The sequence below is a fragment of the Ciconia boyciana genome, chromosome 18 (genome assembly GCF_034638445.1).
Source record: "Ciconia boyciana chromosome 18, ASM3463844v1, whole genome shotgun sequence".
NCBI classification, from domain to species: domain Eukaryota; kingdom Metazoa; phylum Chordata; class Aves; order Ciconiiformes; family Ciconiidae; genus Ciconia; species Ciconia boyciana.
The window spans coordinates 110,568-125,804 of record NC_132951.1 but is presented as its reverse complement, the minus strand read 5'-3'; the positions used below and the strand labels follow the sequence as shown (position 1 = coordinate 125,804).

The window sequence follows — 15,237 nt, the reverse complement described above, 5'->3', positions numbered from 1 at the left end:
AAAAAGATAATGTCTTTTTGAGTTATGAGTGGTTTGTTAGGCATGCTGGAACAAAGGTAGTTTTTTACTTGTAGTAATACTAGTGAATATCATTGAGGACAGTGAGCAGTGAGAATATAATTTGGTATGTGATGGATATGAATGATGAATATTGGTAAGCACATCAGGTGTCAAAGTCTGCAGAGACCTGTTGGCAGTATCACACTAAGCCTCTGAGGGGCCCAAGATTCTGACGCTGTGAGTGCTATTTGGGAGACATTGCTCATGCTGCTGGCATAACTGTATGCACATGTAGCGAGGTGAGAGCAGCTGAGCCTGCTTGTGCACGCGTGTAACCTGTGCTTCTCAGTGGAAAATGCAGCATCAGAGGAATTGCAAAAATCCATTTGGGTGGTGACAAACAAGCCAAGACTGGTTGAAACTGTACTGACTGTCAGTATCTCTTCTTTGAAATAAAAATGGTTTTGATTGTTTCCAGCCTTCTGGGGGAGCAAGGGAAGAGGAGAAAAGGCGGTCCAGGAATTATATCTCATTGTCAGAATATATTCCCTTTTCTCACAGTTTATTTTAAATATTTTGTTAAACATGTCAGCATGAGTATTTTATATTTACCAAAACTTAAATTTAGGCTCATATTTATTTGTTGTTCTTTTAATACGTCCTGTATTTTCCTAAGTTGAATAGCTAAATTGCATTTTTGTTATTTTGAAAACATTGCAGAATTCTGGCATTGTTGAAGTCAATGACCAAACTATCAGAGACTTAGCAAGGGCTAAGATTTCAGAGTGTACTTTAACATAACCAAAGAGAAAAACATTACCTAACTTTACATTTTCTAGACAGATGACCAGTGGAGAGTGATCTAATCTCATTTTATAGCACTGAAGACTCACTTGTTGCTCTGTCAGTGAACTTTTAAGCGCAGCACACACCACAGGTGCTTTCTAGATTGTATAATGATACCCTGCCTCTTTCTAAAACCTTGTTAAAAGGTGTTAGGTCTTACTTTCTGCTGTTATATTTCCCTTTTCTTCTTTACAAGAATATTTTTAAACAGAAAGAGAGAAATAGTATAATACAAGTAGTTGCATGGAAGTTGCTCTTAATTGCTTTTGTCAGATGTTCTGGTCACTAAAGAAGATATAAGAATGCTCTTGCCTTAAAACAGATAGCAGGTCATGGCACTTCCCCTTAGGTACAGATTCATAGGCAGTATTTCACCTGTGCTGTTTTTCAAACTTGTAAGAGTTGTACTGGGTCTTGGAGCTTGATACATAGTAAGCTAATTAAGTTGATTAAAAAATGTAAAGTTGGACAAATGATTTGTGGCCTCCTCCGGTATGTGAGGTAGTCCTGCCACAATTGCTCTGAAAGATACACAGTTGCTCTGAAGAATGAGTTCTGTAAGTAGTTATCTGAAATGATAGTCTGGACCTGCTTAATGAGCCTGATTCAGTTCAGCACACTTAAGAGTCTAGTCTGTAATCCTTACATATAGATTTAAATTCCTTGTAGTCTAACAAAGCAAGAAATTTTCAGGAAGAATGCATCATAAATCACATCGTTGTAAAAGGGAGAAACTGTTTCAGTTTACATGGACTGAATTGCAGTCGTATCTTTTTGCAATGGGCTTATTAGACAAATCTTTCCACAGCGACCAAATAAATTGTGGCTGTTGCCACAGGGGATTAATAAAACTGAGTAATTTATTTGATAACAGGATAAGGAAAGAGCATCAGAGATGAGTTCCTCAAAGCTGGCAGAAACTAAAACGTGCAGTTACCACATGTGGGGAAGGATAGGTAACAGCTCCCTTGTACAGACAGAAATAGAAGAAAGAAATTAACAATTGTGGAACAGTGATGGGTTAGCAGGAGAAGGGTGCTCTGCTTCTCTTTGGAGAACAACTATTATGTGAAACAAGTTGAAATGATTGTTCTGTTTTGCATAAGGACTTTGGCTCATCAAATATGAGCTAACCCAGTATAATGAGCTTAATAATCACATTTCTCAGTATCTGTAAATAGCACAGTTCTGCAGGAGATTCGTAAAACCAAAATTTTTTTAAAAAAGCTTTCTGTAAAAATCAAGCTCACAGCATGGGAACAATAAACCTTTAATATAGTGAGGAACAGATCAGCCTTAGAAGTGAACAAAGGAGTAACTAACTGTGCAAGGGATGCAACTGGAACATTTCTACAGGCATGGAAGATAAGTTCACACAGTAGGGTCCTATTTACAGGGAAAGACTTCATTAAGGTTTTTTTGCCATTTTTCCATGCTGAAAGGAATTCCTATATGATTAACATTTGAATCGTGCACTGAGTTATATTATTGTAACTTTCTCATTGTTGGCTTCTAGGAGAGGCATTTTTCCACTTCCTGGGCACAGAAATCATGTTGACAGAAAGAAAAGATAGTCTGGAAAGGAATGATTCATTACCTACTTGAAGTACATTACTTTGGACAGTTAAAAGAATCTAGTACTATCAGAAGAACAGAAATTCTACAACATGAAAAGGGACCATAGGTTTGTTAACTAACTTCACACTGTTCACATAGTTGACGATATTTGAATACTGTGGAGAATGGACTGGAAGATACTCCCCATAAAACTCTGTGCGCATGAAAGACAAGGTAGCAAGGAAAGTGATAGTTAAGCCATACATGATATTTTGAAATGCTGTCATAGGTTCCTCCCCCCCTGCCCCTTTGCATGTTTTTATCTAAAGTTGAAAAGACTTTCACTGGTGTTTGTATACAGCGGAATACTGCAGTCTGTGGCTTGAAACCATCGCAGCTTTTTTGCGTGTTTAATGCTGTGCAATGACAGCAGTTATTTCCTTTGGTTTTATGCCTATTCCAGGAAAATTTACTTAACATTGTAGTCCTCCAGACTTTTTTGTCAAACTGGTACAGAACAAAGGACTCATGAATGTCAAGTTAAGAGTGCATAAACTTGAGAGGTTGCAGAAGTCATATGCACTGGAAGATCAAGACGTGTTGGAGTGCTGAGATAAGGCAACAGTGAGTGCATCATGAAACACATGGAGTGAGGCAGAGGGGTATATAATACTGTAACTTTCTTCTAATTATCTTCTTCTGCTATTAAGTGTTGGTCACTTTACCCGCTTATGCTCCTTTTCTATGTCATAGTAACTAATATTTCTAAATAGCTATTTCTGAGTGTACATTTCCACATGGTAACAGAATAAATTCGCTTTTCATGCACAGAGGGAATAAAAAGTTTGCTATTAGGTTTGTGTCTAAATTTACTAACTTTTGGAGATTTTTTTTTCAGGTGAAAGTGAAAAAAAAGTGAAAATGAACTTACATTTTTACACTGATAGGGAGTATAAAGTATCAATTTCCATTTCTGTTTTCATAGACTTCCCTCACAGTTTCCTTCTTGAATCTAACGGGTAGTGATTTACTTAAAAAAAAAAAAAAAAAAAAAAAAAAAAAGTATTGTTTTGTTACATTAAAAAATAAATAACTACGTTTCCAACAAAGTAAAATTCCTGCTTACCACTGACAAAATGATTACTTTCTTGAGTTTCTTTCAACTTTTATTGAGAACATTTTTTTGTTAATTTCTCTAAAAACTTGTTTTTCCAGATTATCATTAAGAATTGAGCCAGGTAACAGCTCTCCTCGACTGGTTTCCTCCAAAGAAGATCTTGCAGGTATAAAACTTCATTTGACAATTGGAGTAAGGAAATAATTTTAGTTACAGAAATCCTCCACTGAAGTATATGGGAAAACCCATTTTGTATCAGAGGGTTTTTGGAGGAATTAATCAGTTTCACATATGGGCTTTTGTTGCAATTACAGAATTATCTTGTAAGGGCTGTCAGAGAATCGATCCCTTTCCATGCATATGCCCAGTATCAGAACATCCTTGGTCCAGAACACCACTCCTCCGATAGTTGTAAAAGATCTGATTTTTATTGCAAATTTCTACATAGCCAGCTTGTACTTGGGTTAGCACTGTCCTTGTCTTAAATAATTTTCTTCCTTTATGATATTCACTCTCGGAGCTTCTTACAGTAACAAATTATATCCCACATATCAAGATGGATTTCACACATATCGACATTCATTTGACTAGGCAAAACAAATCCATTGCTTTTAAATGAATGAAAACAATTTCATTTCAGAAGTAAGACTTAATTTGCAGAGATTGTAAAGGAGGGATGTACTTCTATTTGCCTTTCTGGAGAACAGGTTTACCTGGATGGCAGAGAGGAGCATTTCTAAGATGATTTATTAGTAGGTTTCACATTTTTAATAGATAGCATAAAACCTATTAGACTTTCCTCTGCTGAGATTAAAAGCCCAGCTACAGCATGGTATGTGTAAAATTAATCCCTGGAATTGACCAGTGCAAATTGCCAAGGTCGTCAGTGTCGATACCAAGTCTTCCACTAACCTTGTTACCATGTCAGAGTCTACTGAGGGACCATGATTCCCAGCAGTATTACTGTGGGCTGCTTTGTCCAGAAGCCAGACCTGGTAATTCAGAGGTATTATCAGTAGCATGAGTCATCAGTAAAGATTGCTGACTTGTATATAAACAGCTGCAGTTTGAGGGATAACACAGGGTGTTTGTTAGCATTGGAACAGAAATTAGATTGTGTGGGGTTTTTTTACAAACGCCTCCATTTTCATCAGTATTTAATAAGTGAAGAAGAAAGAGCGCTCTTTCAATACAAGCGAATTAATACAGTGAATAACATAGGAAATCCTCCTTTCAGGTTTCTGTGTGAACTAACATATAAATTCAGAGACAATTTCATTGTGTAAAGTGGGAGGACAAAAGATTTGTAATACCTTTTAGCAACATCTAAAAAACTACACTACTATCTGTAAGTTGACCAAAACAGATCTACCTTACCAACACAGTTTATTTCTATAAGCAGACTTAATAAACATCAGACTATGTGAAATGTACTTGCTACTATAGGAGCCATTATATCAAAAGCTGTTCTGTTTCAATCTCTTAAACCTGAATGGCCAATTTTCTGTCTTACTATGTTAAAGGATGTGTGAACATAAAAAAACCCAAGGGGTCCAGACCACATCTGACAAGCCATTTCATTTGGCATTCATTTGTCTTTTCTTCTCACCAAATGAGAGAGAGACAAAGTGAATGAAAGCGAGAAAGAAAAAGGAAGATGCTCAATATGAAAGGAGACAAATAAATACGGGTGTTTTTCCTCCACCTCCCAGCTCTTCATGTTAGTTGCTGTAAAACCCTTCTTAAGTGTCAAATGGCCAGTCGTTTATAGGGAACCTCTTGTTTGTCTCAGGATCGTGAATGCTATTCCCAAAGTCAGGTAAACATTTGACCTGGTCTTCAGTCCATACAGTTCTAAGGAAAAAGGAATAAAATCTATAGAAATAATAATTTGGAAGAAAATATTTCTTCAGGAACGCTCTCTGCCCCTCCCCCCTCAGTGCTCAGTATTATTAATTGCTGTGTAAAATACAAGGAAATAGTTCACAGGAGGAATTTGTTTGTTTTTTTTTTTAACTAGGTAAGTTCAAAAGGAGTTCTTAATTAACACTTTCTTTGTACAGACATGTGTATTGGGCCTGGCTGGGATGGAGTTAACTTTTCCCCTAGCAGCCCTTGCAGTGCTGTGCTGTGTATTGGTAGCTAGAAGAGTGTTGACAACGCACCAGTGTTTCGGCTACTGCTGAGCAGTGCTCCACGGCATCGAGGCTGTCTCTCCAAACCGCCCCCCCAGAAAGGCCAGCAGTCTGGGGGTGGGCAAGAGGTTGGGAGGGGACATAGCCAGGACAGCTGACCCAAGCTGACCAAAGGGATATTCCATACCATATGATGTGCTCAGCAATAAAAGCGAAGAGAAAGGAGGAGGAGGGGGGGCATTCGTTATTACAACGTTTGTCTTCCGGAGCAACCACTGCGAGTGCTGAGGCCTTTCTTCCTAGGCAGTGACTGGACATCACCTGCTGATGGGAAGTAGAGGATAAATTCTTTTTTGTTTTCCTTTGCTTCCGCACGCAGCCTTTGCTTTTCTTTATTAAACTGCCTTTATCTTGACCCACGAGGTTTTTTTAATCTTATTCCCCGCAGAGGAGGGGAGTGATAGAGCGGCTTGCTAGGCACCCAACATCATGTAATATTTAATTTTGCTTTTGTGAGTATTTGTTTTTTCATACTTGAAACTTAAAACTAAGCCATTGCCTCTCATATCATTATATCTTACATACGTAAAGCAGGCATACGAGTGAACTTTTTTGTTTTCTGGCTTTCACTTTGTATTGCTCATGTTTAAATGCTTTACATGGGTTTTGATGTTAACATTTCATTAGGATGATTGTGGAAGTTCTAACTTCGGTCCTAGCAGCATAGTATGTGATCATCACCAAGACTCTGTAATTCTTAATCGAGGGCTTAGGCTTTCAGAGCTGTAATGGAAGGCAATTAAAAATTCAGTTCCAAAGTTAGAAACAAGAACTTTGAACTCTCCTGAGCCAGGCAAGTAATATGGCTTTATACTGCAGTGAGCTCAGCTGAAGTCCACAGATACTGACTGGGACAATGTTCAGTAGTAGCTACTGAACTGCATGTGTGATCGTACGGTACCTGGCAGTATTAGGAGAGGGTGAGCTTTCCTCTCTGGATCTGCAGTGCCCCTATATGGTCTGTAAGGTTGCTTTATTCAGAGTGAGAATTAATATGATGACTAGAAACCAGGTCTTGAGTCATTCCTATTGCTCCATTCTTCTGTTAGTATTTCCTTCGAAAGCTTGACACACTTGTGGACTGCTGTATTTCTTGCTCAGCTAGGGAGTTCTCACTTACTGCCAGTTAGACCATGAATGCCACCAGAAATCATGAATTTTTCAGTGACCTGCATGTATGTGACTGCAAAAATGCTACCAAAGGGAATCCAGTGTACTTTATTGAACAAACAAATTAATTCCTGGAGAAGGTTAGTTAAGTAAGTTAGCATGAATTCAAATTGAAATTTAACTAAGCATGAAGGCAATAATTTATTGTTTATTTCACAACATTAATAAATATAAATATAGCCATATGTTAGTCTTGAATAATTCCAAGCTAAAATACCGAAATATCGGTAATGAGATATTTGACCATGGAGAACTAAAAATAGCACATTTGAAGGTATTCAAGTCAACTTTATTTGGATTCAGGTTATAGTTTGAGATTATTTCCACTTCAGCCATTATGTGCCAGGAGTAAATCCTTTGCAGTCAGCAAGCTATAATGATAAGGGATGATCTCAAAATAGTTTAGGCAGCAGTTTAATGTTCCAGTCAATAGTTGAAGGCATAGGAGTCTGAATATAGTGATTTTAAGGTAAAATAAAGGTTCTTGGCCCATAAGGGCAGTCATCAGTTCAGTTCTCCTGATAGTCAAGAAGTTGACATGTTACTAATAGCAATAAGTCTAGTTGAGTTCTGCATGTGACATACTGCCTTCTTATAGGTTGCCATGTGTTTCCAAATATGGAGAAAAAGCTCAGTATCGTGGTAATAATTCTGAAGTCTATAATGGACTTAAGTGCAGGGAATGGTGTCTTCATGTCCTAAAGTATAATTACTTGTGTTGATGATGGAAACGGATTTTCCTTCCCAGCATTGTGACTTTATCTTCTACCCAACTTCAGTTTTCTCTCTTTTAAAAGAAGATTAACAGTTTACTCTAGCCAGGGACATTGTGGGTTTCTTTTTTTCCCCTTAAAGTATCTTTATGAGTGTGAGGCTCAATAAAAACAGTTAAATCCTTCAGTATTTCTGTTTGCAAAGTACTGGAGAAAACCATGTGTCCATTTTCCACTTTGGTTGCCAACTGGTTTTCCAGTAAATTCGGAACAGGAGGTAGACGTCTGATTAAAGTGAATGTCTCACAACAAGCTATGTTTTGTATATTAGTGGCTAAGATGGTCTCATTTAATTACCAAATGCATATATAATTGTGAATAGTGCTTTCACAGGAAGATTTCATGCCTTCCATAATGCTGCAGAGATTTCTTGTATCTTGCAAGTAGCATTTAAAAAGGAGCTTTAAACAGTTTAATTGTATGCTTTCAGGAACTGTGTGATTCACACAACTTCCTTGGCAGCAACTTATCTGTTCATTCTGCCTTGCTATGGTGAGAGAGAGAGAGATAGAGAATGTAGCTGGAGACCGTAGAGTATGCTAACTGTTCACAGTTTCCAGTTGAATTAGCTGTAAAAGACATCTGTGTTCCTGCAGTGTTGGCTAGGAGGTGCCCAGCATTTATGGTACAGCTATTAGATTGTTTTGGAAGGTATAACTCAATACATTTTCCCAGAACAAAAGAAAAGATTGAAGGTAATATATGGTAAATAAGTTAGCCTTCTAAGCAACTGAAGTTCCTTAGAATTTGCACACCAAGGGTAGCTCAGTATAGAAAAATGTATGCATGTTCTTTACCATCTTAATGTTATTTTGAAAAATCCAGGGTGCAGTGCTAATCAGGATATAGAAAATGGTTACTCATTCTCTGAAATATACCATGTTTATCCTGTCTTGGAAAAAAATATAAAAAGATAAAATAATGTTAAAATAATTACCATATGCAGAAAATTATACCTAATACTAAGTGACTCAAAGACTGGTCTTCATGATTCTGTGATTTTTCACGAACCCCCTCATTAAAGTTAGCATTTAGAAGTCCTTTTCAGCAACAGCCAGGCCTCAGCTGTGGGCAGCCCTTATTTTGGGGTTTTCATTATGCAATAGTCAGGGATGGATGCTCACCCCCTCCTTTTTTTTTTTCTTTTTTTTCCAACTAGGTCTTGGTATAATTCTTGAGAGGAGAATAAATAGACCAGAGGTTTTATGTTACCACCCTACCAGGAATCTGGAGTAATTAATCTGAATACACCTGAAACAGGTGTATTCTCTTTTTTGTTATTGGGTTAAAATTCAGCCCATTGTGCTGTGTCCATTCAGCTTTGAAAGTTGCTAAAGAACTTCTAATATTTATTTTAATTAGTTAGAAGCAGTAGATTTATCAGGTGTAAAGTATGTGATATGTAGGAGCTAAAAATGTAGAAACAAAAGGAAGAAAGACTGGGATGTTTGCACATTTGTAAGCCTCTGAAAGTAGGTATACTACACTAGTGACGTCTGTACAGCAGTTGCAGCATTTTAGAATAAAAAAACCCCACACCATCATTTTCCATGTAAACACTGAGTTTGACATTTAGTTTTGCCATTTGTTTTACTGGTTGCTTTGGCAACTAGTAAATAGTTTGTGCTAAGTGCTTTAGCAGCCAGTCGTTCTGTGGAAATGAGGATTGTCTAATCCTCCTGCAAGTGCTTGGTTATTGCTTCATGTGCACAGTGTCTGCTTTTCTTACGCTGTACTTTAAGGTAGAAATGGAAGAACTAAGTTTTCTTCACAAAAGTTTACAGACCTTCCAGAAAACTTTGCTCTTTAGTTTCAGACTTACACTCATTTCCAATCTCTTCCTCTGTGATACTTTCCCTACAAATTTTTACCACTCATTTGAGTATTTTTGAAAGAAATTGATACCAGACAAATGCGTGGGATTCTCATGTTGTTATCAACCACTAAATCGAGCCAGAATTAGCGTGCTGGGTTTTTTTTCTTAACGGGCCAAAGCTTCACAAAAATTGTAGAAGCATATTCTGTCAAAGCAAATATGAAGTTATCAGGGAGAGAATAATCATGCTCGGTTTTTAACTTTATCACTTTCTGTTACTTTCTGTGACTTCCTTACCAAACAAGTCTCTTTAATGTCCCAGTTTACTGATGCTTATTTTAACTACCAAGCTATTACTCCATAGGAATGTTAAGAACATCTAAAACAGCCAGAGGACAAGGAGCTTATCTGTTCTGGGGTTTTTTTTGTCTCTTTCTTCAGAGCAGTCACCTGAAATAATTTCTGCAAAAAGTTTTTTTTTTTTTGATGGATTGGTTAATGTATTTTGTTGAACCCAAACTTTTGAGTTTCCCTGCAGCTATGTGCTCACAATGGGTATGTCTTCACTGCCAATATGGATGTCATCCAAGCTCATGCACTATCCTGCAGATCCAGCTGCAAGAAATTCAACATTTTTGCTGAAGTGTAATTCAGGGTTTTGCACATTCCACTGGTGCAGTATAAGTAACACAAATGCTGACAATTAGTGATTCCATAAAAGTAACACCTGAAATTGAAAGTATCGCTCCTATTCAGGAAGCATTTGAAGGAAATACACTCAAGTGTGCTTACTGTGCAGTCAGAAGTACATTAGAAATGTGGTTAGTTGTGCTTGACCTTGATAGAGTGGCACAGACAAAAGCGCCCCAGGTTTCAGGTGCACTTGTCTGGTTTGCTGTTGCTGTTGTCCTTGCTAACTATATTAAACTTGTGATCTTGCCTATACTGTAATTTAATCTTTCACTACATTATTAACAGATTTCTACAGTCCTACTCTTGGAGATACTGTATTGAGTACTACTGGGCAAACTCCTCTAGGGTCCATTTTGTACATTTTGACACTTCATACGTTAACATCAACAAACTCCCTTCTGTGTCCACATCACTTAATTGGTCCCTTTCTGGCAATTATAGCAAAAAAAATAAACCAGAATTGAATGGTCCAAGAAGATTGAACTGCTTCCTCAGACATGCATGCAGGTTTTTCGTAACAGCAATGGAGACAGGGTGAACGGAGCTGTGCCTGCCTAAGCTGTACTTGCCCATTAAGAGACATTAGTATCCTGAGATAACAACCCAGCATGATTCACTGTTATACTTAAATTTATGGGAAGAAAAAGTATAAGTTAATATACCTATGTGATTGAAAGTTCTCTTTTTCATAATTGTTGTTATTGATAGACGTTACAAGAGATTTACATACATGTCAGTATTTACTCCCTCGCTGCAAACCATGCTTTTAGAATTAACCTTTAAATTAGTGGATTTTGTTAATGCAAATTTGAACATAAAGCAAAGACTACATTGAAGGACGACCACACTGTGTATCTATTCCAAGCATTGTTGGCACTTTTTGTTTGTAAAAACAAAAAAAAAACACCCCTGGGCCAAACTATTCTTGTTACAGGTTTGAGGAGATACATAGGAGACAGTAAGGGCTACGAAGAAACATCTTCTAATAAATTGCCTGATAAGTGTATTGTGGAGTCCTGTAAACATAAAATAGGTTCTAAAAAATAGAACCTGGAAGTAAAGTGAAGCAAAAGAATACCACGTACTCCAGGTCTCTCTCTCTCTCTCAATCTCTCATTTTTTGTTTTCTTGTTTAAGAAATTTGGGATGGGAGGTTACTTGTGCAAAGCAAATCAGTTGAGTTTGAGGGAGGAAGGAAATGTCCATATCATGACTTTTTTGGATTACTAAATGAAGAAGTTTGTTGTTAAGACTTCTTTAAGCTGTTTTCTGATTATGTAGGAAAGCAGACCTGCACATTTCACCTGAAAAATCCACTAAAGGCTGTAATAAAGGAAGGATCATTGAGAAGTAGAAGGGAATCAAGAAAAAAGAACAAGCTGTAGCTGGATAAGTGGAACCTAGAAATTAAAGAAACTGAGAATGATTTGAAGAAAAATGTAAACAGATAGCAGAATGTTCTTTACACATATTAGAACTAGAAGGCACTTGAGAAAATTGTGGTTCATCTGGACTGTCAGTGAAGGAAAAACACTTAGAGAAGGAAAGGACAGTACAGCAAAGCCAGACAGTTTATTTGCGGCAATCTGAGTCATGATTTCTACTGAATGTTTCCCTAGACTTAACATATTCTTCTTAAATGCAAAAAATGAAGAGAGAATGAAGATTTGTGGGAGATTAAAAATATAAAATCTGGAATGAAACAGTGAATTAATCTTTTTCTTCCTATGATATTTCTAGAATTAGGAATTCTTGATTGCCAAAGTAGACAGACTAATATTCTATACCAATTATTGTCCTTAGGGTAAAAAAAAAAAAAAAAAGCACTGCAGAATAAGGTTTCCAAATTACTTTTTATAAATGTATCTGTATCTTTTGCTGTTACGTAGAGTGGAGGTAGAAATTAGAATAGGACACTAATTACAGTGACAGGGATGATGTGGCAGAAATACAAAATCCTACATATGTTCCCTTTACTCCCAGGGCATGGTATTGGAAATAGTTCATAGTCCTTTTGAAAAAAAGAATACTTTCATTCAATAACCAAAGTCATCTTCCTGACCTCCGCAGCAACAGACCTTTGCATACTGTTTCCAAAGACAGCAGGCAGACCTCAATTTGTCTGACCAAAATACACTCTTTTTTTTTTTTTCTTGGGGGGTGGGGGGGAGCACGGAGAGGTGCAGCTAAAGACTCTGATTCTTATTCTTAGTTTGCTCTTGTCTGAGAAGCAGCCGTAACATACATCTCTTGCATGTTGTATGCATTAATAGGCTTTAGTTGAATTGTAAAGCAATACTCTGAAAATTAGAACTATGCTTTTACAATAGCCATCATTCTAGATTAAATTTTTTTGCGTCATTCTTGATTCAGTGCACAAAATTCTTCTTAAGTTCTTTATTGTGTGTTTTGTAAGTAGGTCTTTCTATTTGAAAGTTTTAATTATCACCCACTGACTTTGGTTACAATGGCAACAGAACAGTAAAAATTTAGAGCGAAGATTGAACTAGAGAGTCTGTGGCTTGGAATGTCTTTATGAAGCTTTAGAAACAGAGCTGGTAAGTATCAGTTTTATGTCGTAGCTGCTCACCAAGAAATAGTGAATAATTGAGACTGTTTTACCTTCCTGAAAAATCACTCTGTTTTTCAGCATATAATGTGCAACTCATTTTCGGTTTTGTGTTTGGGTGCCTAGTATTGGTTTATTGATAGATTTTTAGTGGAGAAAAATTGTGAACTGTAACTCCTTCACCCTGTTGCTTTTTTTAAAAGCTCTGGAGACTGTAAATGTTCACATGTTCTACTGAAGGATTGCAAAAGTAACATTCATTTATAACATTTGAAGGATTATTCATGGAAAAATTATGCAAAGGAAAAAACAGTGAGATCCTTTGGGATATGTGTAAACTTTTCCAAATGTTCTTGCCACAGATCTCTGAACAGCACTCAGCTCACTCTGATGAAGTTGCCTCACGTTCCCTAACGCAAACAAATTTTTAATAATGTTTTAATATTTTTATACATTATTTTTGTGCATGTCAGCATAGTCTTGAAAATGATGCTGAGAAATAATGAAAACCAAACTAACCCTTGTTCATGCCAGCTGACTGGAAAATCCTACTAAGAGTGCTTTGTCTCCATGAAAGGCAAAATAACAGAATAGCAATCATGGTAACAGTATGCACTAGGAGTGGAGCCAGGAGAGTAAAGAGGAGAGTTAGCAGTAGCAGATGACTTCACTTATTGGAAAAAAGGGGGCAAAATAACTCAATCTCAAATGAATTTAAATATTGGAATTTTGTTATCAGCAGTATCAGGCATAGCTTCCCCAGCTAATTGCTCAGCAGTCTGGTATGTCCATAAACATCCCTTGGTCTGTGCAGTTTTCATCAGTATCTCACCACTTACCCTCTTTGGCATCCATCTTGGCACAGGCTCTCTTGTCTCTTACCCCTTTACAGAAATGAGGTCATCTCCCCTGTGCCCCATAACTCATGCTGACACCCTCTGCACCCCAGACTTCTTGCTGAACTGAGTGTCCCCTGCAGCACAGGTCCTGTCTAACGAGAACTCTGAACTTCACAGTTCTTCTTCATAGACGTTTGATAGCAGAGCAGATGCAAAGACTTTGTAAAGGTTTTTAAGCTCAGCTTCTTTTTACCTTAGCACAGGGTTAACAGAGCCAAACTGTATATATTTCCTTCTCTTGGCTTGGAGATGAGGAAGATGCAGAACTACATAGAAAATGGCCACTCCAGGCAGAGTAATACCAGCACAGCTGATACTTCTGTCTTCATCTTATCCCACAAAGCATTCTGTTTTCTGTCATCAGGATCTTCACTAAAGACACCTAATGAGGAATTAGAGTAAGTCCATTACCTTCTTTCACAGGACTGATGAAAGCAGTTGTGATTTCCATGTATGATAGCAAGGAAGCCAGGCTGGAACTGTTGGCTTAAGTTGTAAGGCTCCTATACCTATTTCCACAAATTCTGTCACCCTTGACACATCTCACCTTAGGCAGTATTTTAACCTGAACTGAAGTCTGATTCTATAATCTTGTTTTCAATCTGAAATATGCAGTCCTTTTAGACACATTATGTCATTTGTTTCTGGGGGTTTTTTTAACAAAATTCCTCTGTTCTGAAGCTGTCCAGGTAATAAAAGCTCTTGCTAAAATCAAGTTATAATGATCAATCTTTAAATATTTTTGTGTTGTATTCATATTAGTGCAAATTTCACTCCATCCTTCCTAAACGGGGGTCTAATTTCTAACAAAAGGGAGTGTAGAGTGAAAACTCTCAAATAACTATTTTTGTTGGTAGATAACATCTCTTATTTTTTGTAGGTTTTGGTAGTGATAACATTTGCACCTATAAATACTTTAAAATACCTGGAGTCAAATCCAGCTGACTTCGATTTTGTAATGGCTTGATTGTGTCAGCACAAGACTTGTTATTTTGCTGTTCTTCCTCTAGATAAAGTAGTTTTGGTGCAGTCTCCATGCTTTGTTTCAATGAACATTGTCTTAGAATCAAATTAACCAAACAGTCTTACTGCCTTCAGCTCTGTGACTCTCCATGGTGAGAAACTTAAACCTTTAAACTCTTATGTATTAGAAAATTTAACAGTTATTTTGATATGTGGCATAGTGTCTGGTGAAAAAGCACTACACCATAGTGGTACTCATTTAGGGCTGTGCCTTGAGGTTGTTACTCTTTCACAGGCTGTAGTTTCAACAGTTTGTTAAACGTAATGCTTCAGTAGCTCTCAGTGAACTATAATGTCATCCACTGAAAAGAACTTAATGTAAATCAGGATTTAGAACTGGCACCAGAGAGCAAGAGCTGACTGACGCAACAGGAAGCAGTAGAAAACTGAACCAATCCTGCAGCCAGATTAAGGGACTAGTAGTGACTTAATGCATTACAAGGTGTGATGGTAGCCTCAGAGTGCCCACATTAACACTGAAGTTTCACATTAACGCTGAGTTTCAGACTAAACTGTTGCTAGTACATGCTCATAATTTTCAGGAAAATTCTCTTTCTGCTGCCCCTATCTTCATACTGG

At 37.2% G+C, this 15,237-nt stretch overlaps 1 protein-coding gene across 6 annotated transcripts in view; it reads left to right on the top strand.

Annotated features, from left to right (window-relative positions):
- RALGPS1 (Ral GEF with PH domain and SH3 binding motif 1) overlaps window positions 1-15,237 on the top strand; it is a 134,822-nt gene that overhangs the window by 104,745 nt on the left and 14,840 nt on the right. For 5 of the 6 annotated variants that reach the window (XM_072882757.1, XM_072882756.1, XM_072882755.1 and 2 more), the window contains exon 13: window positions 3,619-3,686. In XM_072882757.1, coding sequence (XP_072738858.1) covers window positions 3,619-3,686 — 68 coding nt within the window. Of the gene's footprint in view, window positions 1-3,618; window positions 3,687-13,833; window positions 13,964-15,237 lie in introns of those variants that run through there. The other variant, XM_072882758.1, reaches the window with a different exon arrangement.